Source organism: Podarcis bocagei, assembly GCF_964188305.1.
Source record: "Podarcis bocagei genome assembly, chromosome: 14".
Taxonomy (NCBI): Eukaryota; Metazoa; Chordata; class Lepidosauria; order Squamata; family Lacertidae; genus Podarcis; species Podarcis bocagei.
Window position 1 is genome coordinate 52,586,348 of NC_138139.1, and position 21,422 is coordinate 52,607,769.

At 45.0% G+C, this 21,422-nt stretch overlaps 1 protein-coding gene across 2 annotated transcripts; it reads left to right on the forward strand.

Moving 5' to 3' along the window:
- Positions 1-850: 850 nt before the first annotated feature.
- On the forward strand, positions 851-20,426 carry EIF3B (eukaryotic translation initiation factor 3 subunit B). 2 transcript variants are annotated; one of them, XM_081169462.1, is made up of 19 exons: positions 853-1,567; positions 5,132-5,324; positions 7,232-7,351; positions 7,435-7,492; positions 8,143-8,271; positions 8,625-8,782; positions 10,610-10,741; positions 10,852-10,918; positions 12,011-12,057; positions 12,276-12,486; positions 14,129-14,201; positions 15,720-15,842; positions 16,245-16,323; positions 16,720-16,858; positions 17,376-17,501; positions 18,582-18,659; positions 19,184-19,292; positions 19,619-19,735; positions 19,833-20,426. In XM_081169462.1, exons 1-18 carry the CDS (start codon positions 895-897, stop codon positions 19,720-19,722), a joined length of 2,619 nt encoding a protein of 872 aa, XP_081025588.1. In that variant the 5' UTR covers positions 853-894; the 3' UTR covers positions 19,723-19,735; positions 19,833-20,426. The 2 variants fall into 2 exon arrangements, with proteins under 2 accessions (XP_081025589.1, XP_081025588.1); XM_081169463.1 differs by lacking the exons at positions 19,619-19,735; positions 19,833-20,426 and adding an exon at positions 19,375-19,449 and having other exon boundaries at positions 851-1,567; positions 19,184-19,318.
- The last annotated feature ends 996 nt before the right edge of the window (positions 20,427-21,422 follow it).

Consider the following 21,422-nt stretch of genomic DNA (forward strand, 5'->3'; position numbering starts at 1 on the left):
CTTTTTATTGTGATAAGGGATGTTGTCGTAAGTTGGTTTGGGTTGCATTGGGACGGCAAGCGACTAATAAGCTTAATTCATAACAATTGATTATTTACAGTATATCAATTGCACCTCCCTATTCTTAGGCTTCCTACTATGCGTCTATTTGACATGCTCAGACCGTCCCCCTTTTTGCGGAGAGACTTAGTACAGCTCACGCGCCTGGCAGGAGGATGACTCGCCAGTTGGATCCATTTCGGTCATTTTTGAAGGGGTGCTTGATTCCCCTCTGCTACTATCTCCTCCACAGTGACAGCTTACGATTAATATAGGCTAGAATTTAAAATAGGGGGATACACATATATTTCGACAATAATAATATGGGTAGAAGTACGCGATGATGATACCGCTATTCACGACACTACTTTCACCTCCGCCCTCCCTCTGGGATGGTCCATCCGACCCCACCTAAGGGCGGGCTTAATGCGGGGCCTCCAGCCGCCATGTTGGACTTAACCACCAAGGTTGTTCTAACGAGGGGGTGGGATGTGAAGCGAGCGTACCTCAAGACCGAAAGGCCTAATTCCTAGGGGGAAAGCATAACTGGGCGTTAACCGATCGCAAACCCTGTCCTAGCCTGTTAACATAGGAGATTAACATATACAACGCAGTAAGACACCGCTTTTTGAATCCGTTCCTCCCCCCCTCCTCTGCCGAGTTGGTCCCTGCCCCCTCTCGCGAGACTCGCCGCCGGGTCCGCTCTCGCGCACATGGCCCGGCGAGAGGGCGCCTCCCCTGCGCGCGCGCCTGCGCGCTCTGTGCCCCCTCCCTCCCCCTTTTCGGCCCAGCGCGCCGCCTTGTCTGTTCGTGCGCCGCGCGTGTGAGGCGAGCGGGAAGGCCGCGTAGCCCCCCATGCAGGAGACCCAGGAGAGCCCGGCGGCCGCCGAGACCCCCGCCGCTCTTCCCGCCCAGGACAAGGGGCCCGGAGGAGGAGGAGGAGAGCCCGGCGGCGGCGGCGGCAGCGGGGGAGAAAGAGGCGGCGGCGGCGGCAGCAGCAGCGGCGACTCGGAGGCCGAGCTGCCGGACGGGCCTTCCGCGGAGGAGCCTGAGGGGAAGAAGGAGCCGGAGCCCGAAAAAGGCGGCGGCGAGGAGAAGGAGGAGGCGGAGGAGGAGAAGCCGCGAAGCAGCAGCAGCGGCGGCGAGGAAGAGGAGGCCGCTGGGGAGCGCCGGGAGCAGCCGCAACCGTCTCCGCCTCCGGCCGCTGGGCCGCCTTCGCCGCCTCAGGAGCCGCCCGAGGTTGCCCCTGTAGCCGCCGCCGAGGAGCCGCCGGAGCGGGAGAAATCCCCCGAAGCCCCTGCCTCTGCCCCGGCCGAGAAGCCCGAGGGGGACCAGGAGGGATCCGAAGGCGGCGAGGCGAAGAAAGAGGAGCAGCAGGAAGAGGCCGAGGAAGAGGAGGAAAAGGCCGAGAAGCCCAGCAAGGAGGAGGCGGAGGAGGAGGAGGAGGGGAGCGGCAAGGAGGAAGAAGAGGATGAGGGCATCTCGTTCAGCGACCCCGAGGACTTCGTGGACGACATCGACGAGGAAGGTGGGTGGGCCGAGGGAGGAGGAGGAGGAGGAGGGAGAGGCCTGGCGGCGGCCTCTTCCGCCTCTTCCTCGACACGTGTTTGTAAGCCGCCTGGGAGGTGGGGTAGAAATAAATATTTCATTTATTGTTATATGTAATTTTGTATGTAGCCTTTTCCCCCAGAGAAGGACTGGAAGAAGCTGACATGTAATATGTGGACATTAGTGGGGGTGGGGGGAGAGAGCCTCGTGATCCTTAAAAAAAGGGGGGTCGGTGTGGCCATTTGGGAAGGGGTGGCAGAGCCTATGCTTTGCTTGCAGATGGTCCCAAGTTCGGTCCCCTGGAAGGACCGGTTACATCCCATTGCCTAAAATGGTGGAGACGGTGTCATGGGTCCGTCTAGACCAATATTCTTTAACCTGGGGGAGGGGTCCCCAGATGTTGGGACTAAAGCTGCCATCATCCTTGACCACAGATGTGAGTTGGCTGAGGGTGACAGCCACTGAGGTTTCAAGGGCGCCTGAGGATCCTGCGTTGAAGAATACTGGTGCAGAGTAGTGCCTCTCAAGCTGTGGGATGTGGTGGTTTGGCATTCCCCACCCCCAGCATGCCAGGGAGCAGCACCTTCACTGTAGTGAAGTTGTCAAGGTCCGGGACCAGTCCATGGACTACCACGTTGAGCAGCGCTGGTGTAGACAATAGTGAACAAGATGACTTAGTGGCCTGGCTATAAGACAAGCTTCCAGCATATTCCTTCTGAGATAGAACAGGGAAAAGTGAGGGGGTCACTTGGCCATCTTGTTGGCCTACTCCAGCTCCCATCAAACAAAGGGTTTAGAGAGCCAGTGTGGCATGGTGGTAATAGAGTGTTGGACTAGGACCAGTCGGCCATGAAGCTTTACGCAAGTCTCAGGGCTTTGGGGGAATTAAATGGGGAGAACAGTGTATTCCAACTCCCATCATCCCTGACTGCTGGCCCTTCTCATTGGGGATAATGAGAGTCCTAGTCCAACATCATTTGGGGAACCAGTGTGGAGAAAGGCTGTTCTAGAAGGTCCTGGTCTATCAGACTGAAGAATATGCAAGGCACTTTGTTGGATTGGACGGCAAGGCCCACCTTGCCCAGCACCCTGTTTCTTAACTGTGTTGAGCCAGATGTATCTGTAAATCTCACAACAGGGCACTAGCCCTCTCCTGTGTCTTGTCTCCAGATTGTGGTGCAAAGATATATTGCCCCATTACATGCAGAGCTTTGTGTTCAGTATCCGTCAGGATAGCATGAGAAGGCCATTGTGCCCGGGTCTTGCTTAGCTTCCTGGAAGCATCTGTTTGGCAACTGTGGGAACAGAATGCTGTACTAGATGGGACTTTGGTCTGATCCAGCAGGGCACTTCTGGTATTCTTATGATTCCTAGCAAGTGTAGTTTTTAGTGATGCACTATCTCTGATGCAAAACAGACAGTATCTAGCCCCTGTTTACATGGAGTACATTATCTGTTATCTCCAGGTAGGGCTGGGAGAGACATCTGCCTGTAACCCTGGAGATCTGTTGTCTGTTGATGGATAGACCTTATTTAGCTAGATTATAAGGCAGCTTCTTAGTTTTTTCTGCTTTAGACAGTTTGCCATATGTGTAATATTGTCTTAACAGGTGAGTTTGCCTGTTCTAAGTCTCATTGGCATTGATAGAATCTATAAAGAGATTTCCAATCTTAAAACTCTCAAATGCTTGTGGTGTTTAAAATACAGTGGTGCCCCGCAAGACGAAATTAATTCGTTCCGCAATTTTTGCCGTCTAGCGAATTTTCCGTCTTGCGAAGCACGGTTTAAACGGCTTAACAAAGTCGCAAGACGTTTTCGTCTTGCGAAGCAAGCCCATAGGGAAATTCGTCTTGCGAGGCAAATCGCGGACGAAAAAACCTTTCGTCTAGCGAGTTTTTTGTCTTGCGAGGCATTCGTCTTGCGAGGTACCACTGTATGCTTTCTTTATTTTTAATCTCACAGAAGTACCATTTGAGGTGATTTACAATGTTTAAAATTTTATAAAAACATAAAATAACCAAGCAAGGAGGTGGGATCGTACAAGAGATTGTAAATAAATTGTCTTTAACTGACTAAAAACAGGAGACAAAGTGTTTGATTATCTAGCTGCAGCTGCCGAGGAGGACTGCCTGGTTATCACACTGAAATGTGCTTCTACTATAGGGAGGACATAGAGAAGGGCATTTGTCCCTGACACTTTTTTAAAAATAAAGTGAAAAGTAGGTTTCAAAAGGCCATTTTAAATTGGAAGTCTACAGCATGTAAGTGCAGAATAAAATATTATTAGTGATATCTAGTTTTAAGCCATGATTGTATAAATCATCAGTATGTTAGAATACTGTATTTACTTGAGTCTAATTCATCATCGAATCTAATGCACACCTAAATTTTCAGAACCTTGAAACCAAAAAAAAATATTTGCTGGCGAATGTAAATGTGCCATCGAATCTAATGCACACCTTGATTTTTACAACATAATTTGGCCAAAAAAAGTGAGCATTAGATTCGAGTAAATAAGGTATTTTGTTGGTTGTTTTGTGCATTCAGCAGCCCTGATAGTAAATACTGTGTTAGAGGCTAATGCTTTATAAGTGGATTTCTTTTATTGTAAAGGGAAAGATTGTGGTAGGGGCATACAAATTTATAGACCAGAGGATGAAGACTTGCACTTGTCTTGATTTGCTGTGTGATTAGAGCAAAGGCTTCTTTGAACCCATGGAAAACTTGTTAAACTGCTATAATTAAAGGGTTTGTAGCATCTTTATAATTATAAATAAAGCCATGTTCGATGTTCAAAGTGTTCAGTTTGGAGAAAGACTGGATGTGCCAGGTTACTTTCTTAGATTTTTGTAGTGGTGTGGAAGGATAGCATCCAACATTTGTAATAGCATCATTCTGCCCCAGTAGATTTTTTCCCCATCAGAAGATAGAGAACTGAGTTTGCAAGCTCCATAAAAATGTGGGTAGTGGAAGAAAAACAGCTTAGCACTGTGGTGGCTGCTTGTCCTGGTTTAAGTGGCAGACTTCAAGGAGGGAGGCAGCACTGGGAAGAATAGCTTGCCCCTAGATGATCTACAGATGAGGGCCTGTTCTTCTAAGCAAATCCTTGTTATACAAAAGGCAGAGAGAACGCGCTCTTGACGCAGCAAAGTAGAGAAGGAACTTTAGAAAAGATGCAACAAATTGCTTAGTTTACTCAGTATGTTTCTAGCAGCAGGATAGCTCGGTTGGTTAGAGCATGATGGTGATAATGTCGCGGTTGAAGGTTCAGTAAGCTGCATATTCCTGCATTGCAAGGAGTTGGGCTAGACTCCAGGTCCTTTCCAACTCTACAGTTCTGTGATCCTTATGCTAAATGTCTATTAGTTTCTATAGTTAAAATACAGAAGACTGATTCCAATATGGAGTTTGCACTTCTGCTTTCAGCCTTTACCAAACACATGGCTAGTCAAACCTAGAATATCCCAATTAGTTTTCTTTTATCCTGCAAATAAATTGTGGGCTTTGCTGTCTCTCTCATTCGCATACTTATCTTTTCCACAGAATTACTTGAAGATATTCTGCAAGAACGTCCACAGGAGGCTGATGGAATCGATTCAGTGATTGTGGTGGATAATGTTCCTCAGGTTGGACCAGACCGACTCGAGAAACTGAAGAATGTTATCCACAAGATTTTCTCAAAGTTTGGAAAAATTACCAATGAGTTTTACCCAGAAGCTGATGGGCAGACTAAAGGGTGAGTGGCTGTCTTTTTTAGCTGTCATTGTTAGCCAGCCTAAAAACTAATTGACTAATCCTTCCCTCTCCAATGAGGTGCCCCCCCCACCTTTCCAGCAGGAAAGGGAAGGTAGGGAGACTACTAGCTTGGCCACTACATGGTGGATGGTGCCCTGAATGCCAACATGGCCAGTTCTTGAAAAGCTGCCTCTGCCTAGCAGCAGGCAAGAAAACTTGTCACTAGCTTTTCCTGTGAGAAAAGGAAGGTATGCTTTCTTGGGTAGGTGAGTTACACCAGGTGCTGTGCTATCAAGCAGGCAAGCAGCCTTTAGCCAAGGAGCCTGTGGGGATTGCCACACAATTGTTAGGACACCCCAGCATACCTCAGCAGCTTCAAATTTGAAAGAAGCCTGGTTGGTCACTTGTCATACTTACCAGAGGTTATTGATGCAGTCACCACAGTGAACTGCATCAATGAAAATGGCTGAAAATGAAAATGTCACATCCTCTATGACAGGCATCTCCAACTCCCAAGAGACTGTGATCTACTCCCAGTATAAAAAAAACAACAACTGGCAGTGATCTACCCATTGTCATTGGAGGGGGGAGTAGCATGCGAGGGGTGGGTGGGTTGCCCAGCTCCCAGTATAAAAGAACAACCAGTAGTGATCTGCTCATTGGAGGGGGGAGGGGGGTGGGTTGCCCAGAGTTGCGGAGCTTTTTGGGGGAAGGATTGCACTTAGTTTTTTAGCTTTTCCCACATTTTGTACATGATAAGGATCCTGCAACCTACCAGGATCAGCCGGGAATCTACCGGGGTAGATCACAATCTACTAGTTGGACATCCCTGCTCTATGATTATGGGTTTCCAGTGAGATATGGGACTGAAGTTTCAATGAACTTGCAACGTATAAGAACTCTAGAAGAATGAATCGCAGACCCTAGCAAGTTTTGCCATGCTATGAATTATTACTCGGGCGAAACTAGGTTTTACTACACCTGGGTCACCCAGTTTGGCACCCCCCCCCCACACATTTGTGTACATGCACACAAACACACACACAGGTGCCCCCTCTGGAGGCTTCACCTAGGGCAAACAACCCAGCTAGTGCCCCCCCCCCCCCAGTAGCTACGGCACTGCATTACCCATGGGCAGATAATACTTTTCGAAATTAAGCTATGGGGAGTTGCCTGATAAAAGTAAGTTCTCTGTGAAATTAAACGAACATTTAGTAGAAGAATAAGTTTTGTAAATTAAGTAGTCGCATTATCAAGTAGAGGAGGGAGGTTAAGATTAGCCAGGGTCTGCAGGGTGGTTTCACCCCTCCAAATGAACCACCAGCAGGTACAAAATCTGCCTGTCGCTAGTCGCCAGATCAAGAGTAGCAGAGAGCTTGCTTCCTTTTTGTTCTCATATCTAGTGCATTGAAATTCCTAGCTTTCAAAATCATCTACCAGCCTTTCCCCCCTCATTCATTTTCCCTTTTGTGTCTCCCCTCTTGCCAGATGGCACATTATATGCTAATGTGGCAAACATATGGAGCCATGGCTCTATTTTTCAGCTGTTGCCATTGTCTCTGAGACAATGCAAATTGAAAAAAAATGCACCTTGATCCTGCCCTTAAAATGGTGTATGCCACGCATGAGGGATTCTTGCACAGAGATAATTCTGAGGGCAGCAGCTGCAGGCCCAGCTTTCACTCATTGCACAGTGTCACATAGCATTTGGCGCAATTATATAAACAAGCCTGAAATATGACTTTGGGGAAACAGTTGGTGTTGAATTCCGTTGAGTTGAAGTGTGGCTGATGTCACTGTTGAGGTTTGGCTGAATCCAGAGCATTGGGCCATTCATTTCATGTATCACCTCTTTGGGCAATTTCAAATTAAGTTGTCAGCAATAACTAACTAGATGTTTTACTGCAGGTATATTTTCCTGGAATACATGTCTCCAACTCATGCTTCAGACGCCATTAAAAATGCAGATGGCTACAAGCTAGACAAGCAGCACACTTTCAGGGTCAACCTTTTCACTGACTTTGACAAGTGAGTATTGTCATTTCTTAAAAGCAGAAAAGATCGACTGTTTGAAATACAAAGAAGTATAACTGACTGAATCACATTTTCAGATACATGACCATCAGTGATGAGTGGGAAATTCCAGAAAAGCAGCCATTTAAAGACCTGGTGAGTTTTCAGATGCATGTATAGACTTTAAAGATCACTGTGTCCATCAAGAGGCAATACTAAGTTTGTACCTGCATAGGCTTGGAATCCCTCCAGTGCAGGTCATGAATTCCTAATACTGTAGGTTGTTAAAGAATACTCCCACAGCTCAGCTTGAAATGTGAATGATACACTGTGGCAGACAATCAGATACTTATTAAAATCTGAGCACCCCGGTGTTCTTTTTTAAAAATAAATATTTGTATATATGACTGCAAGATGCAAAATAATCTTGCCTGTAAAAATGTTAAGTGTTTGCAAACGGTTGTGGTTGTCAATGATCCTGATATAACATTTGCCTGTGTTACAGTGAACGTCTGCATTTTTATGTCTTTCAACAAATGCAGATGAATATGGTGAATTTTGGCTTTCACTGTTGTGTCTTGGAACCATGGGAAGTTCACAAAGCCCATCTAGGTGTGTCAGAATTCAAATCTGGATGTTCTCCAAATTTCACAAATTCAGTATAATACTCAGGAAATGTTGTGTCCAGCAAGTTGAGCTTTTATATTAGCTTTTCCATCGTTATTAACCCTGTCTCAAATAAAGACCAAATAGTATTTTTTTATAGGTCCTATCTTCTTAAACTGTTTTCCTTTTGACTTTTCCAGGGGAATTTGCGCTACTGGTTGGAGGACCCAGATTGTAGAGATCAGTACAGTGTGATCTTTGAATCTGGAGACAGAACCTCTATTTACTGGAATGATGTTAAGGATCCTGTCACAATTGAGGAGAGAGCTGTGAGTGTCCCTAGGAAGTATCTCATTACTGACAGCAGTTTTTTGTGCAGTGTCTGTAAAAAGGAAATAAAATATATAATGTGACTAAACATTCAGTTAGCATATGATTCAATGAACGTAATAGCTATTCAATACATTAGTGAATCACATCAGTTACATGGCTACCAGTTGACCATATTCACATATGAGATTTCTGTTTTTAGAATTCTGAGGGCCACAATTAAATTTAGATGTCAATTGAAGTTAGATGTCATGCATCAGAGTAAGGGATTAATCCCAGATAAGTTTTTATGCATCAATATGCAAATGAAATATGATTCAAATGGTTATCCTATGCACTTTCCCCCTTGTAGCGATGGACAGAAACCTATGTACGCTGGTCTCCAAAGGGTACCTATCTGGCTACATTCCATATGAGGGGCATTGCTTTGTGGGGTGGAGAGAAATTCAAGCAGATTCAGAAGTTCAGCCACCAGGGGGTGCAACTCATTGACTTCTCACCTTGCGAAAGGTAGTGTATGAAATTAGTTGGTGGTAGTACTGTGGGAATGAGGTGTATAAAATATATTGCCTGTTACAGTTACGCACTCTATTTATTGCAGTGGCGTAGCGGGGGGGGGTGCAGGGGGGGCCGGCCGCAACATCTGGGGGTTAGGGTTAGGGGGCGCAAATCCACGGGTTAGGGGGCGCAAATTACTTGCCTTGCCCCGGGTGCTGACAACCCATGCTACGCCACTGATTTATTGATTTACCTATTGGGGGCTGTTATACCACATTTCAACTACCGTATTTTTTGCACCATAACACTCACGGTATATTCCTGGTATGGTTTTCAAGATAGAATAAAACAACGTACAACTACAAACAAAACACACTAAACTAAAACTTAAAAGATCATGGAAGTAGTACAAAACATTGCCTGAAATGAAAAGAGCATAAAGTACGTATCAGGCTAACCACTCTGGGAAGAACATTTCACAGTTGAAGCAACACCTCCAAGAAAACCCTCAGGTGACAGGCACAGCCAAAGGGGGCGCTGTACTGGATATATTAATGTATGAGTAGATTACATTAGATCTGTTTGTTGTCGTTTGCACTTGTAGCTCAGTTTTCAAGAGATCTTTTCACTCGGATGCTTCCCACTCGGCGGCCTCCTAGCACAGAAGGGAAGGTGTTATGGCTCACCCTTGTCTTCTACCTCTTTTCTACATTCATTCCTGGCTCCTGGAGAGGCAGCGACTCTTTTGCTCCCAATTCTCTCTCTCTCTCTCTCTCTCTCTCTCTCTCTGTGTCTGTCTGCATTTGTCTGTTTTTCTTTCTAGCTAGTAACTAGGTCTTGTATACAGCATGGTGCAAAACAGTTCTGCCATTTAGAGAGTGCAGCTCTTGTTCTAATGAGAATTCCAAGTGGTCTAGAAGCAGCTTCCTAGACCTATCATAGTGCAGAGCTTTCCAAACTGTGTGTTGTGTGAATGCTCCCCACTCTCCTTCTGGGGCTGGAAAGGGGTTAGTTTAACCTCCAGTTTGCTAGGAAAAGTGAATTACTGTGTTGCAAAAAGTTGCATTTCCAAAAAGTATGTCGCCAACATGAAAAGTTTGGAAAGCTCAGGTGTACCCCCACCCCAAACTCTTGGTTGCCTCCTCAGTTCCTTAAACTAGCTAAGACTTCCTGCCTTTTGTTGGCTTTGAGGTGAGAACATAATTGGTCACAGACATTTGTGTTGTGGTTTGTGTTGAATCTCTCACATTTGTTTGCTAAAGGGTTGAAGCTGTTGGGAATGTTATATTTGAGGCCTTTGTGCTACAAACCACTATCATACCACATATGATTAATGCATAAACCCTAAAAGGGGGAAACAGGATGTTAGATGCTGATGTTTTTGAGGGCTCTGCCATTCACTCACTTATTTGTCTTTCTACTGCCTGCTTTTCTGCAGTCTAAGGAACTCTAAATAGCTGTTATGAAACTGACCAGTGTTTTGTTACTTTAATTCTGAAATTTGGCAAAGTTGAGTACTGCTTGAGTGACAAGGCCCTGGCAACAAGAATACAGTATCTTGGGTGCACCATGTAAAACACAAAATCAGCATTTTAATGGAAAAAACCTGCTTGATTCTTCACCATACATCAAGATGTGCTTGCTGTCTTACAAAACTTCTGCTAAGCATTGCAGTTTTGAAAGTATGCTTTCCCCCTGTGAAGTTGTATTCCTGGGAACAGAAACCAAGAAAGATAAAACATGCCCCTCTAATGAATTTCAAAGCAACTCAAATGTTTAAACTTGACATAAGATCACAGCTTTTATGTTTGTATAATTGATCTATTCTTCTTTGTGAAGGTACCTGGTCACCTTCAGCCCTCTAATGGACACCCAGGATGACCCTCAAGCGATCATTATCTGGGATACCCTAACTGGACAGAAGAAGCGCGGATTCCACTGTGAAAGCTCAGCTCACTGGCCCATTTTTAAGTAGGTTGGGCAGATGGTTCATAAATTGCTTTAAAAACAAACAAACAAACAAACATGCTTTTGTTATTGGGAAGAGAAACATATCTGATTTCTTGAAATTCTTTGCTTAGGTGGAGTCATGATGGTAAATTCTTTGCTCGGATGACATCTGACACTCTTAGCATCTATGAAACACCTGTAAGTCTCCCTTCCTTTCTGATGTAATATGATAGATTCTGTAACATGCCTATTTGCAGTCACAATGTGCCAGAAGGTATCCTGCTAATAAGGATATTGTCACGGGAATTGGGGTTGCTTGTGTGTAAACCTCTAGCTGTTCCAAACTGCTTAGGGGCGGTTGTGTCTTTCCCTGACTGAGCAGCCTGGGTGCTGCTGCTGCTCAGTCGCTCGACGAATCCGTGAGTGGGCGTCTCCTAAACTTCCTCCAGCATAAGAGCTCCTTGACGGACAACCTCCGCCTCGCCTCTCTGCGCGTAACCCTTCTGCGCAGAGTGGGCGTGCCTAGTGGTGCCCCTCCACCCTCCTCACTGGCTTCACTGCCAGAGTCTCAGAGCCTTTCCTCCGAGATGCTTTCTCCCACTCCCTTCTTCCTGGTGTCACCTGGATCTTCTTCCCCAGATGACGTTACTCGTTCCCTCTTCTGCAGAGTCTGGAAGCACCGCCTTCCCCCTCTGCTCCGATGTCAGTTCCCTGACAGATATAAACTCAGTGGGCGATGTGCAAGCCTGCATCCCATACCCATTCTGACTGCAGTGTTTGCACGTCGCCCACTGATGCAACCTAAAAGATGTTGCTAGTTTGGCTTCAAATGTTGGACATAGATTGCATTTTCTCTCGCACACAAAACCCCCAGAAACCACCACAATTACTTGTGGGACAGCCTTCTTGTAGCTGTCCGTTAAGCTTTTTGAAATACTGTTTGTTCATAGTATTCTTTCCCCAACAAAAGTGAGGAAAAGGTGTATTGGCCCTTTTATGTCCAATAAAGACCATTTAGGGGTGGTTGTTTTTTACATGTCTTCAGTATTAAAGTGATTCCCCATTTCTGTTTCTTTTGCTTGTGTGTGTGTTAAGATGTTATTTTCTTCTTTGTTGATTATTACATTTATAGTTTCACTATGTTTTTATGCTTTGTTTTGCATCACATTGGGGGGCTCTCTTAGGCAGGGAAGTAGACTATAAACTTTAATATGAATGTTATTATAAACTTAAATTGAGATAGATAGGTGTGTACTAGAATCATTTTGACTTTATGTTCTCTCTTTCTAGTCAATGGGTCTGTTGGACAAGAAAAGTTTAAAAATCAATGGGATCAAGTGAGTGTTTTTCTTTAGATCTTACTTTCCTTGCTGCTGCTGCTATTATTGTTATTTTTGCCTTCAACATATAATTGTCCTCCTCGCAGTGGCTCCCTCTCCTTTTCCAAAGTGTGAGAAATAGATTTCATTTGGCTCATGTTATGTGTGGGTTTTTTATTTTAAAAAAAGTGCCTTAAACTACTAAATTGTTGCATGTTCTGTTTACCATCCCTCAGAGACTTCTCCTGGTCTCCAGGTGGCAACATAATTGCTTTTTGGGTGCCTGAAGACAAAGATATACCAGCAAGGGTGACGTTGATGCAGCTGCCCTCCAGACAGGAAATCAGAGTGCGGAATCTCTTCAATGTGGTGGACTGCAAGCTACATTGGCAAAAGAATGGGGATTATCTCTGTGTGAAAGTAGACAGGACCCCCAAAGGCACACAGGTACGTGGCTCCGAAGCTTCCTTGCAGAACTGTTAAACTCTCTGATTTTGAAATCCCAACTTTTATATTATCAAAGCTAAGAGAACACTTGAAAGCCTTTTCTGTTTTTGATTGAACCATTCTTGCTCTGAGCTGCCCAGAGTGGCTGGGAAAACCCAGCCAGATGGGCGGGGTATAAATAATAAATTCTTATTAATATTATTCCACCACCATCTGCAGCAGCTTCATGGTACCTGATCTCCTCACATATAAGTTGCATGATTTGTGTTTCTGTCTACTCCCTCCTTTCTTATTGCACTCTGTATAAGCCCCGTTGTTCTTTTGCTTTGGACTGCCAGTTCCTGCACTCTGCGAAAGCTTTTTAATGAACTCTTAGCACATGTTTGCTGCAGAACTGCAAGGATTACCAGAGAACATATTAAAGAATCCAAGAATTTTATTCTAAATATAGGTAGTTCACATGCTGCTGTAAAACCTCCTGAATAGAAAATGACTCATGTTTACAATTACAGGGGTTGAGTTTAAAATGAAGCTATCCTATGGACCTGTTTTCCACACAGTCGTCTGTGTGTCCCCACCCCCTCCTGAGTGCAAATAGTTCCATTCTTCAGAGTTGATGTCTTGTATGCCTGGAGATGGCTGTATCTTACTCTGACTGGTTTACTCCATACTAGCCTTGTCTAATATGTATCATATTTTTCGCTCTATACGACACACTTTTTCCCCTCCAAAAATGAAGGGGGAAAGTGTGTGCATCCTATGGAGCGAATGCAGACTTTCACTGACCCCTCTCGCGTTCCAGGCTTCAGGAAGCTATCCGCAAGCCCGCGGAAACTCCCGCTGGGCTCCGCGGGCTTGCGGATAGCCGCCTGAAGCCCGGGGAGCGCGGCGCTGTGCACCCCGGGCTTCGGGCAGCTCTCTGCAAGCGTGCGGAGCCCGGCGGGAGTTCCCGCCGGGCTCCCAAGGCTTGCGGATAGCAGCCTGCTGTCCCCAAAGCCAAAACAACGAGATGGGCTGCTGTGCAGCCCTCCGTCTCGCTGTTCCAGATTTGGCTGCGCAAAGCCTCCGCAGGTCGGCGGGGTGAAGGCACCCCACCGCCCTGCGGAGGCTACAAAGGACGTCCCTGAATCCTCAAGCCTTTGGAGTGCAGTGCTTCCCCCCCCCCGCCAGCCCCACAAGCTCAGGGAGCAGCGGCAAGGCTTTGCCCTGTTCCCCGACCTGCTCTTGAACACACCTTGTTTTTGAGGGGGAGAGCAAGAAAAAAATCCCCCCCCTATTCTCCCCCACCTCTGGTCCGGTGCGTCCAATAGAGCAAAAAATACGGTATTTCAGTTGAATACTTTGCAGTTCAGCCTTGTAGAAGAGAATAAATAACAGTGTCCGGAAGGCTAGCCCTGTTTTGGTTCTTCTTTGCTGCAAGAGACTTATGGCTCCTTAAAGACTAATTCAAAAGTGCTGCAAGACACTTCGTATTAAATAACAGTAGTGCATCTTGCTCTAAGTTATGAGATTTTAGGCACCCTAAACACTCAGATCCAAACAGCAGCAGGCTAGCTACTTCTGCTTTGTATTAAATGCACATCATCTCAAGTCCCTACCTGAGTAGATGACATGCCCACATCACCTTTTTCCCCCCCTGCAGGGTGTAGTGACCAACTTCGAAATCTTCCGCATGAGAGAGAAGCAGGTTCCTGTTGATGTGGTAGAAATGAAAGGTAAAGGACACATTTCACATAGCTTCAGCTCTCTATGCACTACTTTTTGTCCTTCAGTGTATATCTAATTTAGTGTTTATAGCATATGAAATATAACAGAAGTGAAACACCACATAATGTAAGCCACCAGGGTGCTGAAAGGTATTCTTCCAATGCTACTCTCTGGACTCAGTCCTGAAGCTAGGATCAGAACCACTGTATCACAGTGCCTGCAGTTCCCTTTTCCTGGAGCCAGTCCAGGAGACTACCATGGTTGATGGCATCAGATGCCTACAAGAAATCAAGAAGCAGGAGCAAGGTCACACTGCCCCATCCTGCTCTTTGCAAAGGACATCCATCAGGGCGGCCAAGGGGTGAACCCAGATTCGAATGGATCTAAATAATATGTGCCTTCCCAATAATGCTTGCAGCTGCCCCACCACAGCCCTCTCCACCACCTTGCATAAGGTGAAACTGATCCCACAAAATACCCCCGATAATGACACTATGTACTTCAAGCAGAGCTGCAACAGGTGCGGAGTCAAGATCACTCCAAAGTTGAGGCTGTTCTCAAGTGTGTAGCCAATTGGTCACAATGGGTCTTAGAAAGTGCTAGAGGTCCCTCCGCTCTAGGGGATGCAATGCGAGACCACACTGCCACATGGTAGGCACGGTTATGTGTTCTTACTGGTGTTGGGTCAGCTTCAGAGCGAGATTTGCACCATCTAAGCTCCAGTCTTCCTCTAGCCTGTTTCACAGTCCAACATTCTTCAGAGTACCAAGGAGCTGTTCGGGCTCTACAACACCAGAGAGGATGCTCATGAGCAGGCATAGGCAAACTCGGCCCTCCAGATGTTTTGGGACTACAATTCCTGTCATCCCTGACCACTGGTCCTGTTAGCTAGGGATGATGGGAGTTTTAGTCCCACAACACATGGAGGGCTGAGTTTGCCCATGCCTGCTCATGAGTGATCATGGCAACTTTGCATTTCATATCACCATTTTATAGGTAGGCAGGATCACCAGCTTTCTGCACTGGAAAATCCCCCAGAGCATTGAGAAACACATCTGGTTCCATCAGTCTAGAGGGTGGGCCATCCACATAGCCCTCCTGCAGTGGGGACCTGCCACCGCCAGTCAGAACTTAAACTGATAATGGTCTGACCATCACAAGGAAGTGCATTGCATTCCCCCTGTCTTCAGTCCATCACTCATATCACTTGGGGTAAAGATCACATCAAGAGTGTTCCCTGACTGGTGTGCTGGACCAAAGACCACCTGAAAGAGACCCATGGTTGTCATGGAGTCTGAATTCTCAAGCTGGCCCAAGAGCAGCCTCCGCATGGATATTGAACTCCCCCATGGTTATCATTTTAGGGTCCTCCAAAAATATCCCAGAGACTGTCTCGGCCAGCCTGATCAGGAATGCTGCTGGGCAGCAGCATTTTGAATGTCTAGGAGACCCGCATGAATTAGAAGCCTTTTCAGAGGGGATCTGGCTAATTTTACAGGTTTAATGTAGGTCTTCCTCTCTTGCAGAAAGCATCATAGCGTTTGCTTGGGAGCCAAATGGAAGCAAGTTTGCAGTGTTGCATGGAGAGCCACCACGAATATCCTGCTCTTTCTACCATGTAAAAAACAATGGGAAAATAGAGCTCATTAGTAAGTAGAATTCAAGAGGCTGTGCGTGGGCTTGGGGTTTGAGGATCTCTGTGTGTGTTGTTACAATCTATTTTAAAATTCATCGAGAATCATTTGAACTTCTTTTTTGCTAAATACAAATCTTGGATTTCCCAACTATTGAAATTTGAACAATGTAGCACTTGGTCTTTTTGTGACTACAGATCTGCTGTAAAAGCATGGATGCTAAGTAAGGCTTCTTATATGAATGAGATTGTGTATCCTAGTTATTCCTGGTCTTGTCAACACTCAGGAGGCAGCATTAACGGGGGCATGAATATTTTGATTACTTTGTTTTGTAAGGCTAAAATCTTTATTACAAAGGCGTAATATCAACCTTATAATGCAAGAATATTCGTCTCATGTATTTAAATCTTATTTCAGAAATGTTTGACAAGCAGCAGGCAAACACGATATTCTGGAGTCCTCAAGGGCAATTTGTGGTGTTGGCTGGTCTCAGGAGGTGAGTACTGTTTCTTGGCAAGCATATCTTGAGTAACAGAAGCTTTTTTAAAAAAAGTTGGTTCTTAAAACAGGTTCCTTAGAGGGTGCCATCTTGGTCCACTAGAGCAAAAACCACACAGAGCTCTGTTTAATTTGTAATGGTTCTGTAGAATTTTATTTCATCCTACAGAGTAAGAGTGGTCAGCAGGTTAGTTTACCTTAATATAAAGGAAACTTGTGCCCTCTCCCAGACAAAGGGCTTTATGAAGACTGTTTCAAATCCAACCTCTCAGCTTTTAGATGATGCCATCTGACTCATACCCAGATTTCAAAGAAACGTTTGTTCAATTGTTTCACGGGCTTAAAGGTTGCCTGCATGTAATATATAAAATATTCTAATTACTTTTCTATGCAGCATGAATGGCGCCTTAGCTTTCGTTGATACATCTGACTGCACCATGATGAACATTGCTGAGCACTACACAGCCTCAGATGTTGAATGGGACCCCACAGGCCGCTATTTGGTGACTTCTGTTTCTTGGTGGAGTCACAAGGTATTATCAGTACTTCCCCACCCCTTACCCTTCTCCATCTTGAGCCTGTTAACAGGCCTTGTGTTGTATTTGTTTTAGCTTGGATACCTTTGTTTCATAAATATCATTAATAGCATTGCTCATTATTTCTTCTTGTCATTCTCATGCCTCGGTAGGCCCAGTGCATTGGTTCTGCTCTTAATTGTAGAAGAGGCTTGGGTAAAGGGGAGGAGATAATTGTGGGGCTTCCAATGTGTACTCAACTACTTAATGTGTGCTCCTCAAACAGTGAGATGCCTTAGTTACTCTGGTGCCTGGCTTTCTGTGTTGGTATCTTGTTTATATGTAATTCAGATCTTTATAGTAAACGTTTGCCATATACAAGTTAAGGCATCAGTTGATGGTCCTTAGAAATCCTTTCACAACATCACTGAAGGGAACTTGAATGCTTTCAGCTTTTTAGGACTACAAAGTAAGCAGCTGGGTGCGAAGAATGCTGCACCATGTGTGACACAACTTCACTGAACTGTCTTTCTAGGTGGACAATGCCTATTGGCTGTGGACTTTCCAGGGTCGCCTCCTACAGAAGAATAATAAAGACCGATTCTGCCAGTTACTTTGGAGACCCAGGCCACCTACGTTGCTCACCCAGGATCAAATAAAGGTATTGTGTCCTTTACGGTGGGAGGTTTGGTGTAACTTTTTGGGTTGATATTAAGAGAAGGAAGCTCGGTATTAGGAAAACAGCTCTAATGCTTCGGGAGTTATAACACAGACAACAGTTGAAGCTCACCACAAGCTGGGGATAAGGAAGAGACATAGGTCAGTGTTAGATCAGATACTTTATGTGTGGCTGATCTCAAGTTCAATCCCTGACATCTCCAGTTAAATGTTCAGGTGGTAGGTGATGAGAAAAATCTCTGAGATCCTGGAAAGCTGCTGCCAGTCAAAGTAGTCAATATTGCAATACATAGGTCAATGGCTTAACCTAGCAGCTTGCCATGTCCACAAACCCCTCCCCCAGTTCAATTTGCAATTGCCTCCAGCTGAGTTTATCCCTTTCCCACTGAACTGGACCTCATTCCCCTGATTACATCGGGAGCATGACATTTGTTGATCCAGCCCCATTCTGATTCCTGGTGTGCTGCCTACAGCTCTTGGGAAGTGTACTTTTCCCAATTTACCAACATTATGTAGTCTTGGGAGAATGTATTGCTCATCTGCTGTTGTCTGGGTTGCTGCACGTTAGCTGCTGGAGAAGGGATACTTCCTCCCAGAGCAGCTTACAAGTAGGTGGCTTGGGGGAGGGGATTTGGAGGTGTTTAGGGAGCTGAATTATCCAAGCCAGAGAAAGACTTGGGGCCATAATGCTCTCTTGATATTCAGGGAAGGCTTTGCAAATCACCAAGGAGGCCAGTTTCTCCCCCATACTCTGCAGTAGTAAAATATTGGGTTGTAGTCAACTACCTTTTACTCAGGCCCATTGAAAAGAATAAACTTATATTAGTTATGTTCATTAGTTTCATTGAGTAAAACTAAGTGGAATACCACTGTAGAACTAAGCATGTCTGATGGATTGCTGTAGTATCCTGTGCACGGTATTCAAAAGGCATGTATTTGACATCCTGCTTAGTCCACTTTTTCTTCTCAAAATATGCTGGGGCTATATGAAATGACAGATTTTGCTCAAAATAACATAACATCATTTAAAATTACAATGTGTAACACTTGTTTCCTGAAACAGCAAATCAAGAAAGATCTGAAGAGATACTCCAAAATATTTGAACAGAAAGATCGTCTGAGCCAGTCTAAAGCCTCAAAGGTAAGCTACCTTTTGATCTCTTGGTGCTTTGGTTTTGAGTCCAGACACCTATTTCCAGATCTAGAACCCTTGGATTCATTTTCCAAAGCTGCTTTTGGCAGGAACGTTGTACAATAAGGGAGTGCTGGGGCAGGGAGGTTGGAGCACACTGCAATATTGGAGCAGGGAAGTCAGTAAATGAGAACTCTTAATTCTTCTGCTGGAGAATACGGAACCTTTAGCAGTATTCAGTGTGGGGAAATGTCTGTAAATGCCTTTTCCTGCTTGTGGCATCATATGGCCCAGATCTTGCTGCAATGAATTTTGCAAAGTGAAGCCGTCTGTTTGCACTAGTGAAAGGCATTTTGTCACCCCAGTCCTTCCCATATTTACATGGAAATAAGTCTCTTTGGTAATTTTAAGTAAGGCTGTTTGGGATCGAAGCCTTGGAAAGTCCAGCTTCTCTCCCCATCTTGATTACTCCTGTGGAGGTTTCTAGCTGCATTTTGATTGAAGGTTTTATAGCAACCTCTTGTTTTCTGTAGGAACTGGTAGATAGAAGGCGAACAATGATGGAGGAGTTCAAAAAATACCGCAAGATGGCACAAGAGCTGTACATGGAGCAAAAGAACGAGCGGTTGGAGCTCCGCGGAGGTGAGTTGGCTTTCCAAGCATTCCTTGTCTTAGGCTGCAATCCTGTGCATGCTTACCGGAGAGTAAGCTGCAGTGAACTCAGCAGCCACATGAAGGCAAGTCTCTGTTAGGGAAAAATATTGGCAAAACTGTTATGAAATAGTGTTGGGCTTACCTTAACAAAATAAATGATAAGCAAAGAAGTTGATATGTGGCAGAACTAGTTGGTTTGAATGAGATGGCAGCTGTAGCTCTGTTCTAACACAGCTAAGATTCTGTTTCATTATGGAGCCAGCATAACGCTGCCTTGAAATCATCCAGGTCTAATACTTTTCCTCTCTTTACAGGAGTGGACACAGATGAGCTGGACAGCAACGTGGATGACTGGGAGGAGGAAACTGTTGAATTTTTTATCAATGAAGAAATTATTACAGTTGCAGAGCCAGAGTAGTCCGAAAGCCGTGGTAAAACCAGCCACATTGTGTACTTGGGGTGGTAGGGAGGGGAAGCTTTGTTGAAATCCTGGAGACTGAGAGTTACCCCCTTCTCCTTCCTTTGCAGCACCAGCATATCTCGTACTGAGGAGGGATTTGTTCATTTCCAGAAGGTCTACACAACTTTGGACTTTTTAAAAATCCATATTCTCTCTCTGGACGGTGAATGCGCAGGATTCGTTCATTCTGACACATTGTAGTGCCTTCTAGTCCCCACTGCCAACTGTGGGGTCACTCGAAAGGCACTGCTTTTAAATTTTTATCCTTTATTGGGGGAGGGTTTAGTTTAATTTTGAAAAAAATCTACCACCAGTATTTGCTGCTTGACACTCCAGCAGTGCTGCTCTCAGCTGAGCAACTTGGAACTGTGGCCCTTACAACTGCAGCCTTGGCGCAACTTTCAGTGTCTTGCCACAAACTCGTGATGCTTCTGTTTGCCGAAGACTGTTCCTGTGCCCAAACCGCACAGGTGGAAGTTGGTTTCATGTTGGGGAAGATCACCGAAAAAACTGTACTTCATACTATGTGCTTTAATTTGCGGAAGCAGCACTACAGTGGGCTCTACCCTCCTCCTTTCAGATTGTGACAGGAGCTCTCCCAGGTTGAACATTGGAAATAAAGCAAACCTATATGCTTAATAAAGAGGGCTGCGTTATATGAAGCTTTCTCACTTTGAAACTCATTCATGTGACGTTTGCCTGTAGCAAGTAACATCTTGCTATCTGCAAATTGAATTTACATTCATTTGATTTCATACGCTTCCTCCATGCCCGACCACCAATAAGTGAGTTACACATACATATTCTCAAGGTACACGGTCTCTGCAGGAACAAAATCAGATGCATTGGGGGTTTTATTTGCAAACAGCTTGAGTCTTTAAAAAAAAACCAAAAACAAAAGTGCCGTTTGAGTATTAGACCAATGTAGGGGGCCATTTGTTGCCTACTTTGAAGAGGAAGGCAAAGCTGTACCTAAGAGCTGCTAAGATCAGCTCCATCGTCGTCATTTTATTTGTATGCCGCCTTTCCACAGTTAAAACAGTGCTGAAGGCGGCTTACAATACGAAAACATTTACATAGTTACAAACATAGCAAAGTAGTCATAAGAATAAATAAAACATCAAAAATTACATAACCAAACTGAACAATTTCCACATAAAAATAAAGATGCAAAAAATTATCAGTAACCGCAAAAACTCACGACGAAACTGCCAAAATACCCCAGCAGCAGTTCTTGTGAAGCCTGTCAGGCCCCATCCTGGGCCAGGTAGAGAGAGGCAGGAACAGGCTCCCAGCAGGTCAGAGCACAGTGCCTTGTAGTAGTAAATGGAAAAGAGGAACTCTTGGGGGCAGTTGAACCATAAAGGAGCATCTTCCATTGGAAACTAAAAGGTGGTTGACCTCCAATATATCAAACACATTGTGGCATTATAATAGGTAATGGTTTTAAAATTCCTTTCTTCTGCACGAACAGCTTTGAAGTTAGTGACAGTGCAGTAATCTTGGCACTGATCCACATATTTCGAGAAAGGTAAATGGATAGTGCAGCATTCCTGTGTCTGCACTTGTCTACGTCAAGATATATTTCAGGGAGCAGGGTGACATTAAAGCATGCCGTTCCTTCATCTGCACTCCAAAGAAAGTAGCACATTTTGCTT

Coding starts and splice junctions, on each gene's coding strand:
- EIF3B (XM_081169462.1), top strand. CDS start 895: ATGCAGGAGACCCAGGAGAGCCCGGCGGCCGCCGAGACCCCCGCCGCT. Junction 1,568..5,131: donor GGACGACATCGACGAGGAAG/GTGGGTGGGCCG, acceptor TCTTTTCCACAG/AATTACTTGAAGATATTCTG. Junction 7,352..7,434: donor CTTTTCACTGACTTTGACAA/GTGAGTATTGTC, acceptor TCACATTTTCAG/ATACATGACCATCAGTGATG.